Genomic DNA, 19,888 nt, shown 5'->3' on the forward strand with positions numbered 1-19,888 from the left:
TGAACATTATCCAAAGTAATTAAATATTTGGTTTCACAATAACGATTTAAATTTCTCTTCAGGACCTTTGGGGTTTTGTGCTGGCCCGTAGTTTGGAAACAGTAAGCAGATACACTTGGCAGCACATCGTTCACAGTCCCATGGGAATCTTGGGCCTTCCTACTTGACAGAGGACTGGGTACAATTTATGTTTCCTGAGATTATGCTCTGTGAACATGTGTTCACTGGAGGGTTTTACTTTTTTACCTGTGAGTGAAATTGTGTCTGGAGAAATTCAGCTCTTACTTTATGGAAGACACCGGGAGAAAGGCAGAGAAAAGGTAGCATCCCAAAGTCCAAATTAAAATCATTAGCCATGTTGAAAAAGGTGATTGTTGTAGGCTTCATGCTTCGCCTCGGGGAAAAAGCTGGTCAGGATCATGCATGATACAACCAAGAACGTAAATCAAAGACTTTGGCCCTGGCCGGTGTAGCTCAGTGGATTGAGTGCCAGCCGGCGAACAAAAGGGTCACTGGTTCAATTCCCAGTCAGAGCATATGCCTGGGTTGCAGGCCAGAAGCAACCACACATTGATGTTTCTCTTCCTCTCTTTCTCCCTCCCTTTCCCTCTCTCTAAAAATCAATAAAATCTTTTTAAAAAAGACTTTGTCAGTAAGAATTCTTATAATGGAGAGGACAGAGAATAAATGTAGTAAATGGCCGTAGACTAATGTATCTTCAGTTCAGCTGCACAGTTTTGTATACTATTTCTATATTTGAGTGTGTGTGTGTGTATATGTATACCACTCCTAACATACTGGGTCTGGCATAAAAAACGCCCCCTTTTATTACAAAATCAGAAGCATGTAATTCTGTAACATAACAGTATCACACTCAAGCACACCATGTGACATTTTAGGTGAAATGTTCAAATTAAAACCATAAATTATGACCCTACCAACCACACTCAAGCAGGCGTTACTTCTGCCCGACCTGATAGAAGACTGCATGTTTCTCTGATGACCAGACAAAACTGGTACGGCCTGGCTGGGAAGTTCTGATTCATCCGCCATATTCACCAGACATCGCACCTTCGCATTTCCATTTACTTGGTCTTTACAAAATTGTCTTCATGGAAAAAAATTCAGTTTCCTAGAACACTGCAAAAGGCACCTGGAACAATAGTTCTTTGCTCAAAGAGATAAAAAGTTTTGGGAAGATGGAATTATGAAGTTGCCTGAAAGACATCAGAAGGTAGTGGAACAAAATGGTGAATATGCTGTTCAGTAAAGTTATTGGTGAAAATGAAAAATGTGTCTTTTATTTTTACTTTAAAACTGAATGAACCTCTTGGCCAACCCAATAACTTAATGAAGGCTGGAAGTATCCCGTTTTGGGACACCTGCCCTACCAGGTGAAGAATGTACTATTCACCACAAATGGCATTCTGTGTGGACTTTTGTCGGGATGCTTCTAAACGCTCTCTGGTAGTGAAGTGGTGCCCTTCTCTAGGCGAAGTTGGAGACAGGCACTGTGTCAGCTGGCTCAGAGGCGAGTCCTCAGTCACTGTCCCTTTACTCCACCCATGTCTGCTGTCCTCACAGCCTCAGCTCATGTTGAGAAATGGGCAGTTCCTAAAATAAAGCTTCTCTGTAGACCAGCTGATACATCCCACACCCAGCTCCTATCTTCTGGGCTTTGGCTGGAAAGAAGTGGACGAGGGTGGAGGAACCAGATTCTGGGGAAAGTGGAAGTATTGCTTCATCTCAGCGGCAGATCATAACTATAACAGAAACGTTACAAGGGAACAAGCTAATTAGTGGCAGAACTAACGTGGAAACTGACCCAAAACTTCTGGGACCCATGGCCTCCCTGGACAGTGGGCATCAGTGAACTGCCGTGATGTCACAGATGCGCCACCCTCAGCCGCCACTGCGGTTTCCCGTTGCCCCTGTCCAGGCTGCTGGAGCTCCACAGCATTTCCAGAACCATCCTCTCCAGTGAGTCGGCGCTTCACCACAGCTTGCCCAATCCTGTATCTTCTCCCTCTGCATGTAAATACTTCTGTGAACAGCAAAATGTTTCCACTGATGTGCAAACTCTGGGTCACATGGTGTTGACTTCTCTTCCCACCAGAAGGCTTCACGCTAGGGTCGTAGTGTGTGTCATTACTTCACTGGTGTCTTTTGTGTCACTGTGAAAATTTTAATTTCACGCCTTGCAGACTTCATAGTTTTTTGTCCTCTCTCTGATCCTGTTGTTGCATAAAGGGTAAGTCCCTTTGTCACGTTCATTTTAGACTGAAGAAAATAAAGTTTATCCATTTACGATCTCCAAACAGAGACAGGAAAAAAAACTTTTACCTAAGGGAGGAAAAATAACTTTTCAGTTGATACGGATTTCCATATGGGTGAGTGTGGCCCCAAGGCTCTAAAACGGAGAAAATTTCTGTTACCATTGGGTACTGGTACGACTTTATTCGTATAGATTATCATTAATTTCCTTATTGAAACACAAGATATTCTCAAGTGTTTGGATGTAAAAAACAGACTGGGGCCAAGATCTTTTCTAACCAGTCATTGCTGGCAAAAAAAAAAAAAGTTAAAATTTCTCCTCCACACAACTGTTTATTTGAAAGAGAAAAGAAAATGTTGTGACAAAGAAACCTGTGAGTAAGAAAAAGTCTGGCATACATTAATCACAAATGTGGGGTAAACAAATCAGAATTTATTATAGACATTGGATACTTTATTTAAATGAATTTTTAATTAAATTAAAAGATTACATATGGAAGTTTTTCATATCAGGTTTAAAGATCAAAGATGTCACAGAATTAGAATTATGACTTAATACCATAAACTAACATTAATTTCTAAGAACTATGCTCATGTAGTCTAAAGAAATTATGAAATACAGTGTAGCCTAAAATGAACTATTTCATTTTAGTTTTTTAAATATTTATTTACTTACTTTTTAAAGGGGAAGGGAGAGAGAAAGAGAGGGAGAGAAACATGGAGCCAACGACCTTTCACTTTGCAAGACTATACGACCCAGCTGAGCTGCACCAGTCAGGGCTTTAATGAGCTATTTCAAATGCACTTTCCTGGGACTGCCCTTGTAGCCTGTGGTCCCAAAGTCAGGTTTAAACTGCTGAAGGAGGTTAATGAGCTATGAAATGGGTACCCAGCTTCCACCCCCTCATAAAAACAACCGTAATCCTTTTTAGAGGATTGTGCATAGGGGTTAGGGAGGGTCCTTTCAAGAATCTGTTTTCTGCTACGTTTTTTAAAAACGGATACCAGTGACCACTTCAGTACTTGTGCTTACTTGGGACGATTGCAGTGGTTTCATACATCTTCAGATAAACATTTAAATTAAATATAATTTTCCATCCACTGTATATACCACATATACTGCTGTTAATATAGTTTTTTAAAGATTTTATTTATTTGTTTTTAGAGAGAGGAAGATAGAGAGGAGGAGAGACAGCAATGTGTGGTTCCCTCTCATGCACCCCATACTGGGGACCTGGCCCACAACCCAGGCCTGTGCCCTGACCGGGCATGGAGCCCACAACCCTTTGGTTCACAGGCCGGTGCTCAATCCACTGAGCCACACCAGCCAGGGCTATACTAGTATTTAGTATACTTCCCTCCAATCCTTTTTTCTTTTGCTTCTTATACACCTTTCTTTCTTCAGACTAAGTTTTTTTTTCTAAATTATAAACTAGCTGGAACTTTAAAAAGCAAAAACTCTTCTTTGTATTAACCATTCCATGAATGAATTCAAAAGAGGTAGGTAGAAATTGGTGGTGCTAAATAAAATTGCCTGAATTGGACTTTTAGCAAGGTTGATTGTTGGAAACTTGAATGAAAACTTACATATTTCTCTCATAAATTACCTTAGGAATGCTACAGTGTGATTCTGTTTTTGATAAAACTTCTTTCCTTTTTTTTTCTTTATTGGATCTCTATACAAATTTAATCTGAAGTGTAAATCACTGCTATAAAATATATGACATTTTCCAAGCATGACTCCTATATCTCTTTGAGATGAGAAAAATATGTATTAAAGTTAATCTTGCAATTAGATCGAATTTCTTTGTAGAGGAAAGAATGATTACATGGAGTCTTCCTGGTTCAGGGTGAAGTGAGACAGAGGCGTTTACTGGTAAGTGTGCTCAGATTTGCTGGTTCCATTCTACTTTGTTCGTTTCTGAAGCAGAGGCGACTGGCAGGTCAGACTGCATCTGGAGCTTGAGCTAAGAAAGAGTATCTCACCTGTTCTGAGTCTCTCTTCAGACAACAGAATGAGGTTGGATTTTCACCTTAGCATAACCCACTTATTTATTTTTACTTTATTCCTTCCATTTATCATTCAGTTTGACCCAAACAAGGGATGTCAGGTTCAATTACTATGCTGGCCGAGGGCCAACTCTAATGAGCCGGGAGATCCTGCCTGGTCTTCCCATCAATCTTCCTCAGATTCAGTCTTTCTTACTGACACTCCTGTGTTTCAATATCAAATTCATGCAACTTTTTCTTGTCGTCTGGTTTTCTAAATTCTTCCAAACTGGGATAGATAGTTGACCTACGTGGGTTCTTTTATTGCCAGAGCGCTGGGAGAAGCCCGGTGGGCCTGGCAGCCTTGGTAACGCTCTGTTAAAACTCTGATTGTTTTCCCCTTCGATTTCTGCTTTTTCCACTCCATGTGTTTACAACAACCAAAATGTTTCCACTTTATTTGGCTATGCTACTTTTCTCCTCTCTTGACTCTTTCTCCCTTTCTCCAGAATGTTCTCACTTTCTTAGAATCGATAAAGCCCATTGAAGGAAGTTGGAACAGTAAATCAGATATAGTTCCCTGCCGAGGGTAACTATTCCCACATGCCAGCCCCCAGTAACAAAGGAACGTGGGAGAACTTTGGGTGCACTCTGACTGCATCTTTTATCGTGGTCTGGGTCAGAGATGTATTCCGTAGGAGAACATCCTGGTGGCCATAGTGCCAGTCCAACAAGGCTTGCATTTACAGTGTATTAGCTGCGCCCACTGCAGTGTCCCACTGTGCATTTAATAAGGAGGCTGGGCAGTTGCCTTTTTCAGGATACACCCTGTGTGTTGTTGCCCTGAGTCACCCTAAGAGGCTGGATGTTCTCCCATCTCTAGTTTTCATAGACGATAGCCAGGTGGGGTTCATACATTAACCCAAATATGCTTCTCCATGCAGCCATATTGAAAATCAGTAGAAAGGAAGTTTAAGAAAAGCATAGTGTAAAGGAAATGTTTTTGAGTCTCAGAGTTAACAATCCTGACAAACCACTTAAGTAAGGACTTCTGGGAACTATCTGTACTATCAACAATATAGGTGAGCCCTTTAGCTACATACCCACCAATTTCTCTTGTTTCCTGATTCTGCCCTCTGCCAACCTGTGTCACCTGTTTTGTGACAAGAGGATGGAGAGGTCATTATTATCTTAAATTGGAGGTCTCAGATCTCTTCTTTCCAAAGAACTCCTGTTTCAGCTTGCTCACATTCAGTTCTAGTCTCCCAGCCTCAGCTGTGGCACCAGAGCTTGTAGTAATGCTCAGCAGGACACCTTAATGCGCAGCTCGTCCTGCCCCTGCACCAGCAGCCCTAGACCCCTGGTTTCATGTGAGCCTGAAGAGGACAGAGTTGGCACGCACATAGAGTGTGTGTGCGCAGGGGTGTGTGGAGGGGGCAGGGTGGTTTCTTTTCTGTTGTGTTGTTCTCCCTAATAGGTTCATATAAAGGTTAGAAAGTCCATCTATCCATATTGTCTTTCTCTTTGAAAGTACAGTCATAAAACAGAACACTACCGTTAAGTTTCATACTCTTAAGTTTCAAACAACGCACCGATGAATTATTTATGGTACAGAATGTGTTTTCAATAATGTGTAACCTAAAATGGAATGAATGCATATCCGTATGTGCCCTGAACTTTGTAAAGTGCATGCTGATAAACAGGTAACCCGGCCTCACTTCTGCCTGGCGTGATTTACAAGGCAAGCGCTCCTCCCTCTCGGTTTTGGTTTCTGCTGCGGTGTTCCCCAGCAGTCAGCTCCCCGCCTCAGCCACCAGAGCCTGGCAGGTAATGTTCTTTGACTCCAAGTTGCCTAACAGTGCTTTTTCTCTCGGTATAACCAACATTGGGATCTATAAATTTCACTTGTCGTTTTGGCTTCCAGCCACACTAAATTAGGCTTTAATTCATAATTAGTAGGAAGTCACAATTCCATAGAAAAGAGAACATTTTATATTAAATGGCCATTATCTAACATCATGATTTCACAAAATGATTAAGATGCTAGAAAATAATTAAGCTGTCTTAAGGTTGCCAATACTTAAAGTGTAGGCATAGGGAGGAGAAGTGGTAAGTTTTTTAATATGTGTGCAGCTTCTTCTACAATGACAGAAAGAAAAGAAATTATTTTAGACATTTTTATTTTTATAGCTGTACAAATTATCAGATTTGTCCAAATGTGCTTTGTAGATCAGAATCTCTGAAATCATGTACAAAAAAATCTTGCTAGGTGATTTTTTTTATCCAAATTTCCAAGCAACAACAATAGAAAGCCGAGAGTGGCTAGCTCATGAACCCTGAGCCATGGGCGTTGCTGAAGAAGCGTGGGTATCTGGCAGTCTGTTTCTGTCCGTGGTGGTGTCTTTGAGTGAAGACTGAACTCTGGACTGACAGCCACGAGAGAACGTGGCACAGGTCCAGTCCCTCACCCCAAACTCATGGACCCAAATGTATTTCAGGATTCACAATTATTTTATAATGTCATAGATGCATTCTTTTTTATCTTGTGTATTATTATGTATTGGTTTCAGTTGTATAGCCCAGTAGTCAGAAAATCATATACTTTACGTAGCATTCCCTCAGTATTTCCAGTATCCCAACTGGCACTGTACATAGTTACTGACTATAAACCCTAGCCTTACTTACTTCCCCATGACAGTTTCGTAACTATCAATCTGTACTTCTTTGTCCCTTCACCCCTTTCACTCAGTGCCCCAAGCCCCCCACCCCTCTGGCAATCAGCAGTTCTCTCTTTGTATCTATGCGTCTGTTACACTTTTGTTTGTTTTCTTCTTTAGATCCCACTTGTAAGTGAAATCATGGTATTTGTCTTGCTCTGACAGACATTTCACTGAGTAAAATACTATTTAGGTATATCCATGCTGTCAAAAATGATAAGATTTTATTCTTTTTTATGGCTGAATAATATTTCATTGTATGTATCTACCACGTCTATTTTGTCCATTCATCTGTTGATGGGCACTTGAGTTTCTTTCAGAGCTTGACTGTTATAAATAACTGCAATGAACAAAGGTATACATATATTCTTTCATATTAGTGTTTTAGGGTTCTTTGGATAAATCCCCAGAAGTGGAAACACTGGGTTGGAAAGCAGGTTCATTTTAAATTTTGAGGAAACTCCATACTGTTTTCACAGTGGCTGTACCAGTCTGCATTCCTGCTAACCGTGCACTAGGGTTCCCTTTTCTCCACATCCTCTCCAACACTTGCCATTTGTGGATTTACTGATAATGGCCATTCTGACAGGTGCTTTACTAGTCATTCTCATTGTGGTTTAATCTGCATCAGAATTCACAACTTTTTAAGGTAACCCAATGCATGTACCATATGGGATACACTATAAAGTGTAATTACTCACATAAAATGGAATAAACAACTGATTTTTTTAATCCTCACCCAAGAATATGGGTTTTTTATTGATTTCAGAGAGGTGGGGAGAGAGACAGAGAGTGAAACATCAGTGTCAGAGAGAAACATCAAACCATTGCCTCACGTATGCGCCCCAGCTGGGGAACAAACCCACAACCTAGGTGTGTGCCCTATCTGAGGATTGAACCCACAACCTTTTGGTATATGGGATGATGCTCTAACCAACTGAGTCACCCAGCCAGGGCAAGAATATTAATTTGGAACTATTACTAGAAATACCATAGTAGAGTTATGATTAGAACTATAAGGATAACTAAGATGCTATTCTCCTTGAATAACTATTCAATCTTCAGAAATGAAGATTTCCAAATTCTTTCATAGTTACTCACTTTGTTACTACCTGTTTCTCACTGATGTGTGAAAAGCCATGCCATTTAAAATGCATAAAATGGGATGGCCATCTATTGAAAATATGTGTACAGATGCATGCAGCTCATCTGAAAGTATGTAGTTACAGCTCTGTGTAAATGGTAATGATTTATCAGCGTGGCAGCTTCATCAGCTTGGTTCACTTTTTAAAGCCCCAGCATAATAGAGGATACTGACTTCATAGACCTGGAGGTTGGAACCACAAAATTGGCATAGAGATGAGAGTCAGACTTTGGAGCCAACGGAGTTGTAGTTTAACTGGCTCTGCAGAACTAATAACTTTAAGAAGGCAAAAGAGAATTGATAGGACATCTTAACTTCTCCAGTTCCTGTGCCAGAATGATGTCTGGGCTCTCCACACCTTATTCATGGACTGGGGGGACTGGTTGGCATGATTGTAAGAAAAAAGTTCTTATCGCCTTGGGATCCCTGATGTATATCTGAATTCATTATCTCGAAAAGGAAGATAGATTCTAGATCTTCGTGAACCTGGCTAGTTTATGGCATGGTAAAGGCAAACTTAATTAAGCTATTTTATCTGAGATTTCGTAAAACCTGCACTGTGTCTTCCCGTTTTATTTCTGTTCATTGGAGCAAGTTATGTTGACATTATCTGTGTGAATGCAGTAGAAAGGAAGTTTAAGAAAAGCATACTGTAAAGGAAATGTTTTTGAGTAAATATTCCTTAAATCAACACTAATTACCAAATACTGATTTTTCCCCCTTAAGATAACAGAACAGGAGTGCTAAATACAAAATTTAGCTAGCGTAAGATAAATAAAAGCTATGGGGATTCTTTTAAATTGGAGCGATGGCACATCCATCAAACAGAGCCCTGCAGCAACTCGCAGGGATTGGGTAGACCTATCCACGCCACTGGGGGACAGTCTCCAAAGCAATCTGTTACGTGAAAACAACAGACCATGGGTCAGTATATAAGCATCGCTCAGTTTAAGTTTTTAAATACATGTGTGTTCATTTGTATTGCACATGCATGCATGTAACTATACAAAAAAAGATTTGGAAGCTTACACGAGGTCTATCCAGAAAAAGTCTAGCTATTGTTAACATAACAAGAACAGACTTGGGGCCAAGATGGAGGCATAGGTAGATACACTGTGCCTCTTTGCACAACCAAAATTAAGGACAACAAAAATTTAGAAACAAAAAAAAAACAGCCAGAACTGACAGAAAATTGAATTGTACGGAAATCCAACAACCATTCATCCAGACCAGTAAGCAGAGAGGGGTCGTGGCAGGAAAAAGTATGGCTGGCGGACCTGGGCGCACAAGCGGTGGTTGGCATATCCTTGGTGTGGGGAGGAAATGAGCAGACCCAGTGAGGTGTGCAAGGTGGCTGGCTGACAGCAGTCACACGTTCACGCCTAGATAAACCAGGTGAAGATGGGCAGTGAGACAGATCACGCAACCCAGGGCCCCAGCACCGGGAAATAAAGCCTAAAAGCACCATTTGAAAACACTTGTGGGGGTTGAGGTGCTGGGAGAGACAGCCTCACAGGAGAGTTTGTTGGAGAGGTGCACAGGGTCCTAGAACATACACAAGCCCACCCACCCAAGAACTGGCACCAGAAGGGCCCAATTTGCTTGTGGAAAGTGGCAGAAGGGACTGAAATCCAAGAGAGAGTGGAGCAAGTGCCATTGTTCCCTCTCTGACCCTACCCCCCACATAGAGCATCACAAACCAGCAGTTGGGTTGACCTGCCCTGGTGAACACCTAAGGCTCTGCCCCTCATACGAAACATGTGCGAACAGACCCCCCCAAAATGGCTCAAACAGAAGAACAGATGAAAGCCCCAGAGCCAACACATCTAAGTGATGAACAGATAGCCAACCTATCAGATGCACAGTTCAAAGCACTGGTCATGAGGATGCTCACAGAATTGGTTGACTTTGGTCACAAATTAGATGAAAAAATGAAGGCTACACTAAGTGAAATGAAGGAAAATGCACAGGGGACCAATAGTGATGAGAAGAAAACTGGGACTCAAATCAAGGGAGTGGACCAGAAGGAAGAAAGAAACAACCAAACAGAAAAGAATGAAGAAACAAGAATTCAGAAAAAATGAGGAGAGGCTTAGGAACCTCCAGGACATCTTTAAACCTTCCAACATCTGGATTATAGGGGTACCAGAAGGGGGAAAGAAACAGCCACGAGTGGAAAACGTATTTGAACAAATAATAAAGGAGAACTTCCCCAGTCTGGCAAAGGAAATAGACTTCCACAAAGTCCAGGAAGCTCACAGAGTCCCAAAGAACTTGGACCCAAAGAGGAACACACCAAGGCACATCATAATTATATTACCCAAGATTAAAAAGAAGGAGACAATTCTAGAAGCAGCAAGAGATAAGGGGACAGTCATCTACAAAGGAGTTCCCATCAGAATGTCAGTTCATTTCTCAAAAGAGACCTTACAGGCAAGAAGGGGCTGGAAAGAAGTATTCCAAGTCATGAAATGCAAGGACCTACATCCAAGATTACTCTATCCAGCAAAGCTTTCATTTAGAAAGGAAGGGCAGATAAAATGCTTCTCAGATAAGGTCAAGCTCAAGGGGTTCATCATCACCAAGACCTTGTTATATGAAATATTAGAGAGACTTATCTAAGAAAAAGAAGATAAGTGAAAGGACAGTAAACTCACAGTTATTAACAACCACACCTAAAACAAAGGCAAACTAAGCAAACAACTAGAACAGGAACAGACCACAGAAATGGAGATCACATGGAGGGTTAGCAATATTGGAGGAGGAGAGAGGGGGGAAAAGGTACAGAGAATAAGTAGCATATGCTAAGTAGAAAATAGGGGGAGGGCAAGAACAGTGTGGGAAATGTAGAAGCTAAAGAACTTATGACAAATGGACATGAACTAAAGGGAGGGAAATGTGGGTAGAAGGGGGTGTGCAAGGTAGGGGGAAATGAAGGGAGGGAAATGGGACAACTGTAATAGCATAATCAATAAAATATTTTAAAAATAAAAAAACAAGAATAGTTTGCCTGACATTAATGTAATCTGGCAGCCTAGGAAAGTGGACTGGAGTGCACATGACGATTTCAGCGTACCAGTCAGTGGGGGCAGTGGACGCTGTTGACTGAGCATGTGTACTGTGTGGCCATCACGTTCAAGATGACTAACTGAGTAGAGCAATGAATCTCATCAGATTTTGCATTAGGCTTGAACATTCCTCCACAGAAACTATTGGGATGATTCGGAAGGCCACAGCCATGGGCACCTGGTGATTGGCAGCTTCATGACGACAGTGCACCCACTCCTGCATCACACACATCTCATGTAGAGTTTTTTGGTGAAACATCAAATCCCCCATGTGACTCAGCCACTCTACAGCCCACATTGGGCACACTGAAACTTCTGGCTTCCCCTAAAACTAAAAGGGAAGAGATTTCAGACAGTCGATGAGATTCAGGAAAACACAATGGGGCAGCTGATGGTGACTGGGAGAACTGTGTGAGGTCCTACTTTGAAGGGAACTGAGGTGTCATTGTCCTGTGTACAGTGTTTCTTGTATCTTCTTCAATAAATGTCTCTCTTTCACATGACATGGCTGGATACCCTCTGGACAGACCTCATATACTAAACTGTTTTCAGTGTTCTCTTGGAAAGGTAGTGGGGTCGCATTTGGTTGGAAGATAGTGTGTTGAGAAGACTTTCACTTTTCTTTGTATAATTCTGTCTGTTTCAGTTTTTATAATGAACACATTTTTACATCTGAACAATTTTTAAATGTTTAAGAAAACAAATGTGACAAAATAGTGTCGTTTGTCCTTCACTGAGGAGCTGACATTAAGGACACAGTGACTCCTGCTCTCGTATTACTGCCAGTGCAACGGAGGAGGAAGACATTGAACAAATAAACCCATATAAATAAATAATTCCAAGTTGTGATAAATGCTATGGAGTAAAGGGGCAGATTATTATGAGAAGAAAATTAATTGGGGCAATCTATTTCCGATAATGAGGTTAAGGAAGTCCTTTCTGAAGTAGTGATACTTCAGTTGATATCTAGCAGGATGAAGAATAGTCACCCCAACCCCAAAGGCAAGGGAAGTAAAAGCAAAAATAAATGAGTGGGACTGTATCAAACTAAAAATGTTCTGCACAGCAAAAGAAGTCAACAAAACAAAGAGGCAGCCAACGTAATGGAGGAAGATCTTTGCAAACAATACATCCAGTAAGGGGCTAGTATCCAAAATATATAAAGAATTCACATAACTCAACAACATCAATAAACAATCCAATTAAAAAATGTGCAGAGGACCTGAACAGATAATTTTCAAGGAAGACATAGAAATGGCCAACAGATACATGAAAAAAGTGCTCAACATCACTAGATAAAAGGGAAACGTGAATCAAAACCAGAATGAAATACCACCTCTCATCTGTTAGATTGGCTTTAACAATAAGACAAGAAATAACAAGTTGGAGAGGAAGTGGAGTAAAGGGAACCCTTGTGCACTGCTGGTGAGATTGTAAATTGTTGCGGCCACTAAGAAAACAGCTCAGAGGGTCCTTAAAAAAATTAAAAACAGCAATTCCTTTCCTGGATATCTACCCCCCAAAATGTGAAAACACTTATTCATATAGATATATGTACCCTATATTCATTGCAGCATTACGGATAATAGCCATATTATGAATAACCCAAGTGTCCTTTGGCAGATGATGGCATAAAGAATGTGTAGCATGCATACACACACACACACACAGAGTGGAATACTACTCAGCCATAAAAAAGACAAACCATTGCCATTTGTGACAGCACGGACGGGTATGAGAGTATTGTGCTAAGTGAAATAAGTCAGAAGGAAAAGGACAAGAACCATATGGTTTCACTCATGTGGGGTATAAAACAAAAAGCAACTAATGAGCAAAACAAAAATACAAACACACTCACAGACACAGATAACAGAATGGTGGTTACCAGGGAGGGAGGGGGAAAGAATGAAGAGGCTAAAGGGGCCAAATATATGTGCTGATAGAAGGAAACCAGGCTTCTAGTGGGAAGCACATAATGTTGCATTATGAAGTTGTACACCTGAAATTGATATAATGCTATTAACCAGTGTTATCCCAATAAATTTAATAAAAAATTTTTTAATGGAATGTTAGAAGTCAGCAGAGGAAGAGAGCTTATGGACAGAGAGCAGGCCCTTCTGGTGTCCACCTGCTCTGACGTTCCCCTCGCAGGCCCTCTCACATACTGTGTGGTCTGTGGTCCGACTCTAGCCCTGGGCAGCCCACCACTGTGGACTCCTTGGACCCCAGTGTTGTGCTGGTCTGATCATTTTCTGTCTGGGTTGTGTGTGTTACAGGTATGAGACGTCTCTGTTGGATTTGGTCCAATCGCTGAGCCCAAAGTCTGCTTCTAAACCCCAGCCCCAACCCTCCAGAGAAGCCAGGGCTTGGAATCACAGAACTTGCCGACTCAGTTCTCTAAAATCAAGCCGGAACAAGATGGGGGCAAGCAGGACCCCTGAAGACCTGGAGGAGAATCAGATTCTGGAAGATATCTTTTTCATTTGACGCCAAAGCACTTGCTGCAAAATTTCCATCAGAACCTTGTGAGGTTTTTAATATATTGATCTAGGATTTAAAATTTTTTGATTACAAGTCATTGTGCCTTTCCTTTCACAGGGCCCTGTCTCTCTAGCATCTGTTATGTATCGAATACAGAAATCATCCTAACAGGCCAGGGTGTTTTTGACCAGACCAATCAGTAGATAAAACACACTCAGGGGAGACGGGTAGTGTCTTCTGTAGGCCGAGCAGAGATGAGAACATCCGCGTAGGACACTTTCTGCATGGCAGGGGCCATTGCATATTCAGCTTCGTTTTGAGAGAATTTTCCTTCTCAATATTTTGCTGGAAAAGATTGGCTTTCTTTTTTACACAAGGAAAACCTACCCCCTGAAAGATCCCTCTAATTTCAAAGTAGCCCCTTGTAATAAGCAGTTTCATAAAGAGAGACCCTTTTACCTCTGCCCCTGTCCTCTCACCGCCTGTCCCTCCCTAAGTGTCGTCATTTAACTGCAGTTGGAGTTGGGGCTGCTGTCGTCACAGTGTGAGGGCCAAGCGTGAGTCAGGCTCAGTTGTCATCATGCTGGCAGGTGCTCCCCCGGTAACCAAAAGGGCTCAATGTGCTAAAGGGACGGAGGGACACCCCACCCCCCACCCCCAGCCCTGGGAAACTGGCATTAAATCACACAAAAGTGACTACACTAGTGGAGGCAGAAGCCTGAAACACTTTCTACCGTCCACCAATTTCCCTGAATAGATAAGAGCCATCTCTCAGTATTTTCTGTTGGCCTGGGTGTCCATTTCATTTGCCCTTGTGAACTTCCCACAGGAAGTCCTGGTTGTGCCTGGAGAAGGGGCTATTAGAGGGGCAGTAGCATCGGCTCCGGGAGGCTGATGGGCTTTCCCTGGCCCTTCCTCTTTTCCCAGAGTATCCAAGGCCCAGGGTTGACCAGGCTTTGGATATGCTCTTTCCAGGGCTACTGTTCCCTGTCTCCAAAGACTCTCTACTGGCCCCAAGCAGAGCCTCCCCTATTTCCCACCACGCCTCACTTTGACCCCAAGCAAGCCTGTGGGAGAATTAAGATTTGAGCTCACTCTGTCCAGCAAGGCTCTTGAGCTCGGTCCTTCAGATGACAGCGGGCCCTAGTGGCCTCTCAGCCTGTAGGGCTGTGTGTGGACCTCCTAGTGCCAGGGAGTTTAAAACATTCCAGCCATTGGAAGTGAGGGGACTTGCGTCCCACATGTGCATTACTGGATGACTTTGATCTGGTTGGTGCTGCTTTTACTTTCTCTCCCTTTCACCAACCCCGGGCTTGAACTCGGACCAGGAGTCTGTCATTCAGAGTTGCCACCCGAGGACAGACCACTTAGCCTGCCTGGCTTCCCTGAATTCTTTCTCAAAACTAGGTTATTCCAGCCTACAAAAGCCTTGCCAAGTAGCTTCCTTGTCTAGATAGATCTGAATCTCATTGTGTCTTCAGGCCGAGGCCCTGTCTCCACCTTGCAGCCTTCTTCACTCGGGCTTTTTTGTTCTTTGGAGGAGGGAAGAGTGGAGCCTACCACTACCATACCCTTGATCCAAGGTACATAAAAGGTCAGGACTCAGCAGCTGTAGCCATTCACCTGAAAAGTTGAAAAGTCATTGCAGATTACAGTACCCTTTTCAAGTTTGCCCTGGTGAGAGTAACTGAGTCAGCTCCATCCCATTTCAGAAAGCTTTTCGAAAATGGAATTTCCCTCGGTGTGATATAACTGGGAGCCCTTCTCAGTTCAAGTCAGGTTTCCAGAACCATATTCTCCTTGCCCTGTGTGTCATGACCGCCTGTCTCAAACCCACCTCCTGGGGTCATCCATAGCCACACTCTCGCATCTGGGCAGCAGCATCCTTACTGCCCCCCAGGGGGAGCGGACAGCGGAAGGGCCCCGATGAGAGCTGTACTTTCTTTCAGAAGCTTGTTGGCCTTTAAAGGATCACGAGCAAGCTCTATACTGAAGGCTTTGGGGGTCACAGGCCACTGAGTGCAATGTCATTGTTTCTTTACTTCCCCGGAATGAGCAGTTTGGAAGAACAAAGATGGGTTTTCAGCAGAGCCTCAGTCACAAAGTGTCATATGCCACATCCCTCAATTGCCTTTCTCTGTCCTGTAGGCATTTCCTGGGCGAATGTGTGTCTAACATTTTCATTATCGATTGAACTGTATATGTTAACATTTTAATGTATCTTACTTTGAGATGTGTATATATACACATGTATATATTATATACATGTATGTGTGTATAAATGAAAAGGTTTAAATGAAGAGCCTGGGAGCTTAACTTAACTGCAGACTGACCTGCCAGGAGAGAGGGCCCAGCACACAGGAATCTGCCTTTCCTTTCTGTGAAGGGATCTGCTTGCCCAGCCTCCAGCCGCTTCCCCAGGACAAGACCGGACACAGATTGGAGGAGCTGCAGGTCATGCCGCACATTGCCCCTCCCCCCACTACCCACCATTCTGAGAGGAAAACCAATCAGTGTTTGCAAAATGGAAAGGGACAGAGTGTGTCCACTGCAGCTCCCTAAGTAGTGCCCTAAGTGCTTGATTTAGAAAACCTAGGCTAATAAGGAAAAGCGTTTGCCAACAGTCACCCTTCCAGGAGTCACACTCGGGTTTTTCCAAACCTGACCACCACCCCCCCCCCCATGGGGACTTATCTAGAATGCTCCAGGTAACAGGGGGAGGGAGGGACCCTCCTCCTCCAGAGCTACTGTTTTCACTTGGCCCTGCCTCCAGCACCAGGGCTCATGACAGATTTTCTGGTCAGAGGCTCTGGGGAGGGGCCAGGCCTAAAGGAGCAGAGCTGGGATGAGGTCCATGGTCACGGTCCTTAGGGAGCTGGAGGCTGTGGCACACTCCTCCCAGCTCATGCATTAGCCCCACCTTGCAGTATGCTATTTTAATGTGTGCAACTGTTTATATATGCATGAGATTTTAGGTTAATAAATGATCTCCGTGGCCATTTTCCCCATGTGGTTTTGATCCTGAATTGTGCTTTGAATATCCCTCATCAGCTCAGTGGGCACAGCTTGACAGACAGTGAGAGCAGAGCCCCAGGTTATCCAAATGGTACTTCCCTCAGTCCCTGATAGAGAGCAGCTCCTGGCAACCTGACAGGTGAGAGAACAGGCCCTCCTGGCCAGCTCCGGTGCACTCCCTCACACGGCACCGCACCTCTTCTGGGTCCTGTGGTTGCTGGCAAGGAAGGTTCTGTGCACACCCCCGAGTCCCTTCTGTGTGCCTGTCCCCTGCTCAGCAAGGGTGCACTAGTTTAGCCATCTCAGATGGGAACATGGCCCTGCCTGGTTGGCTTTAGGTGTTGAGAGAATGCAGGCGAGGGCTCAAGTGACAGAATGCCCAGTTCTGAGGTCACACCTATGGATTCAACTAAGGCACCTCTGTCCTGTCCCCTGTTCCCCACGCCAGCCCGGCATCTTCACCTGAACAAGGAGACTGCAGCTGCCTCACAGAGGCAGAGGTGGCAGGAGCAGAGTCACCGCACAGCCAGCTTCCAAACCGAAGATCAAATCAGTTTTCCTCCAGTTGTCAAAGGTTACCCTTGACAACTACACCCTTGAGTGTAGGAACAAAGCTGGGGATGAGTGGGGTGAGGGTGACACCCTCGTCCTCAGAGGAAGAATGACCTGGCAGCAGGAGAACCCGTTTCACAAATCAGTTGCCAATTTCCTGGTTTCTCAGAGTGGCTGTTAAAGGTGGGTAGTTTCTAAGCCCCTAGGGTTCCATTGTTCCTTTCAGGGGCGGGACCTTCTAACCTCTCAGGGTCAGCTTCACAGCTATTTCCCTCCCTGCACACCTCCACCGCACATGCTCTGAACTGAGCAGGCACCCAGAAAATGCTCAGGGCCTTGTCTGCCCGCAGACACCATAACCCCTCCCCATTCCAGAGTCACAGAATTCTATGGATGGATTGGGCCTTACTGCCCTTATAATTCATCAATTTCATTATACAGATGAAGAGTTCAGAGAAAAGTGACCTGTCTGGGCTCCCACATCCTGGCAGCGGCGGGTCTGGCTGCTAGGCTGGTGCCCTGCCAACCACGGCGCATAGCTGCCTTAGCCCAGTGTTCCAAGATGAACGTCTTTTAGAATTTCCACGAGGACTGACCGTTCATTCCACCACCATCTCAGAAGCGAGCCCTCACGGGCCACATGGCCCAAAGTGAGGAAGAATGTAGCATGTCCACTCCTGGGGGGCTTGTAGGGTTTTAACCCTCCAGAAGCAAGCACCACCGTCTGGACTTGTTTGTGTCGGTGGGCGTGGCGGCCCATGGGAAGGCTGTCTAACGCCATATCCCTGGGGATATGGCTCTGCAGCAGCACAACGAATGTGGCAGTCTTCTCCAAATAGTAAAGGTGGTTATTGCTGTAGTTAACCTCTCTGGAAATGCAGTGGCCAAAAGGAGGAGGAGGCCTACCTTGGGCAGTGGAGGTGGTGGGTACGCTAGTAAAACCACTAGGTTGGTACTTGGGAGTCCAGTGCGAATGGCCTGGGTCAGGACCGTCAGAGGACCGTCTCATCTGTTTGGCTTCTTGGGGCCCAGGATGCGCCTCGGCACTTTCCCAGACTTTCCCCTTACAGGATAGTGGTCATGGACATATGTTTTCATTCCTTTTAGCAGATACTCAGGACTGGGTTTGCTGGTCATATGGGAACTTTTTGAGAAACTGCCAGGCTGCTTTCTAAAACAGTTGGACCAGTTCACATTCTCATCAGCAGATAGGAGGGCTCGTGGACACTTGCCACTCTCTGAAACCCTTTCTCGCTACTGCTGCTGGGGGTCAGTACTTGTCAGCCCTCCCTTCTGCTCTCCTCTGCTCGCAACTCACAACTCCTGGCTGTCTCCCAAAGCCACACTTTTTGTCCTGTGTGACTCTTTTTGTCCTGTGTGACTTTCCTATGTCCTATTCTTTTGGGTGAATCTGCGTCCACGTTTCCTGAGGCATCATTATGGACGTTCTTCTCTTGGCTCCAGCGATGCTGCCTAGGGCCTCCGTTACAGCCCACCTGCAACTGCACTGTCTGGTCATGCGTGTGGTCTTCCCCATTAGAACACTGGGTGCCCAAATAGAACATATACTGACCTTGGAATCCACCCAGCCTTACCATGTGTGAGCTGCCTACCTTTAGACAAGTTACATTTAACCTCAGCCATAATAATTTATAAAATGATTTGTAAAAATAGAGGTGCTAGTCCCTACCTCAAAAGTTTGGTGCCCCAAATGCTGGCCTAACCCTGGAGGAAAAGCCAGAATAACAAGGCCGAGCTCTCCCCGAAAGCAGGGCTAAGCAGGGCTAAGCCGGTGTCCAGGGGCCAGAAGGGCCTGCGGGGGCTTTTTGTACATGGAGGAAAGAGAAGGCCCAGGAGGAAAGAGCAGTGTTGGAGTTTATGAGAAAGTAGGAGGTTGACTGGAAGACCAGGCTCTGCCTGAGGTCCAGAAGCACCCCCACACTGACCACCCCCTCCCCGATGCAGTGCATAGCTGGGCAGCCTTGGCCTTCCCTCCTGGCCGCCACCACAGGGACAATGGCCCGATCACAGCCAGGATGCCCAAGGCCCACCGGGCTTCATCTGTTCTGCAGGTGTAAACTCTGGTTGTTTCCTCCTCATCCTTCTCTCCCCCACACGTCGGCCCTTTACGTTCTGAGGGGCCAGAGGAAGGGAAGTTCTCTGCCTTCTTGTCGCTGCCAGTTGAGACAGGGCGAACTTCATAGCCCAGGTTCAGCATCCCCCCCACATACACCCCGAGCTGGAGGTGATTTAAGCTTGTTGGATTTATATAACACTGGGAAACGGTAAACTGTGTAAATGTGCTACGTTTTCCGGGGACAGTTATTTATGGAGGGGCATCCTTAACTCAAGTGCAGCAGTGTTAAATCATTATAATAAATTCATGCTATTCAGACTTTCTTACATTGTAATAAATTTTTCTAAGCATGAATGAGGAGATATTCCTCTAATATACCATTATGTATTTCTTCTCAAAATGACACAGCTTACTATATCAACTTGGAGAATAACAGAAGGAGATTTACTGCGTTGGAGAGAAAAAAATAGTCAAGTAGCAATGAATCTGAGAAAAGGACTTGGGACCCACTGACCCCAAGGAACTTCTGCTCTCTGCTTGCTCCTCCCCCCCAAGGAGCAGCAGCAGGTGC

The 19,888-nt window shown here is 44.3% G+C and overlaps 1 protein-coding gene across 2 annotated transcripts in view; it reads left to right on the forward strand.

Annotated features, from left to right (window-relative positions):
• KIAA1328 (KIAA1328 ortholog) overlaps positions 1-13,841 on the forward strand; it is a 240,066-nt gene extending 226,225 nt beyond the window's left edge. For both annotated transcript variants that reach the window (XM_037033175.1, XM_037033184.1), the window contains one exon: positions 13,469-13,841. In XM_037033175.1, coding sequence (XP_036889070.1) covers positions 13,469-13,679 — 211 coding nt within the window. In that variant the 3' untranslated portion in view covers positions 13,680-13,841. The remainder of the gene's footprint in view (positions 1-13,468) is intronic.
• The last annotated feature ends 6,047 nt before the right edge of the window (positions 13,842-19,888 follow it).

The sequence above is a fragment of the Sturnira hondurensis genome, unplaced genomic scaffold (genome assembly GCF_014824575.4).
Source record: "Sturnira hondurensis isolate 20B ecotype Veracruz unplaced genomic scaffold, ASM1482457v3 Scaffold0001872, whole genome shotgun sequence".
Classification (NCBI taxonomy): domain Eukaryota; kingdom Metazoa; phylum Chordata; class Mammalia; order Chiroptera; family Phyllostomidae; genus Sturnira; species Sturnira hondurensis.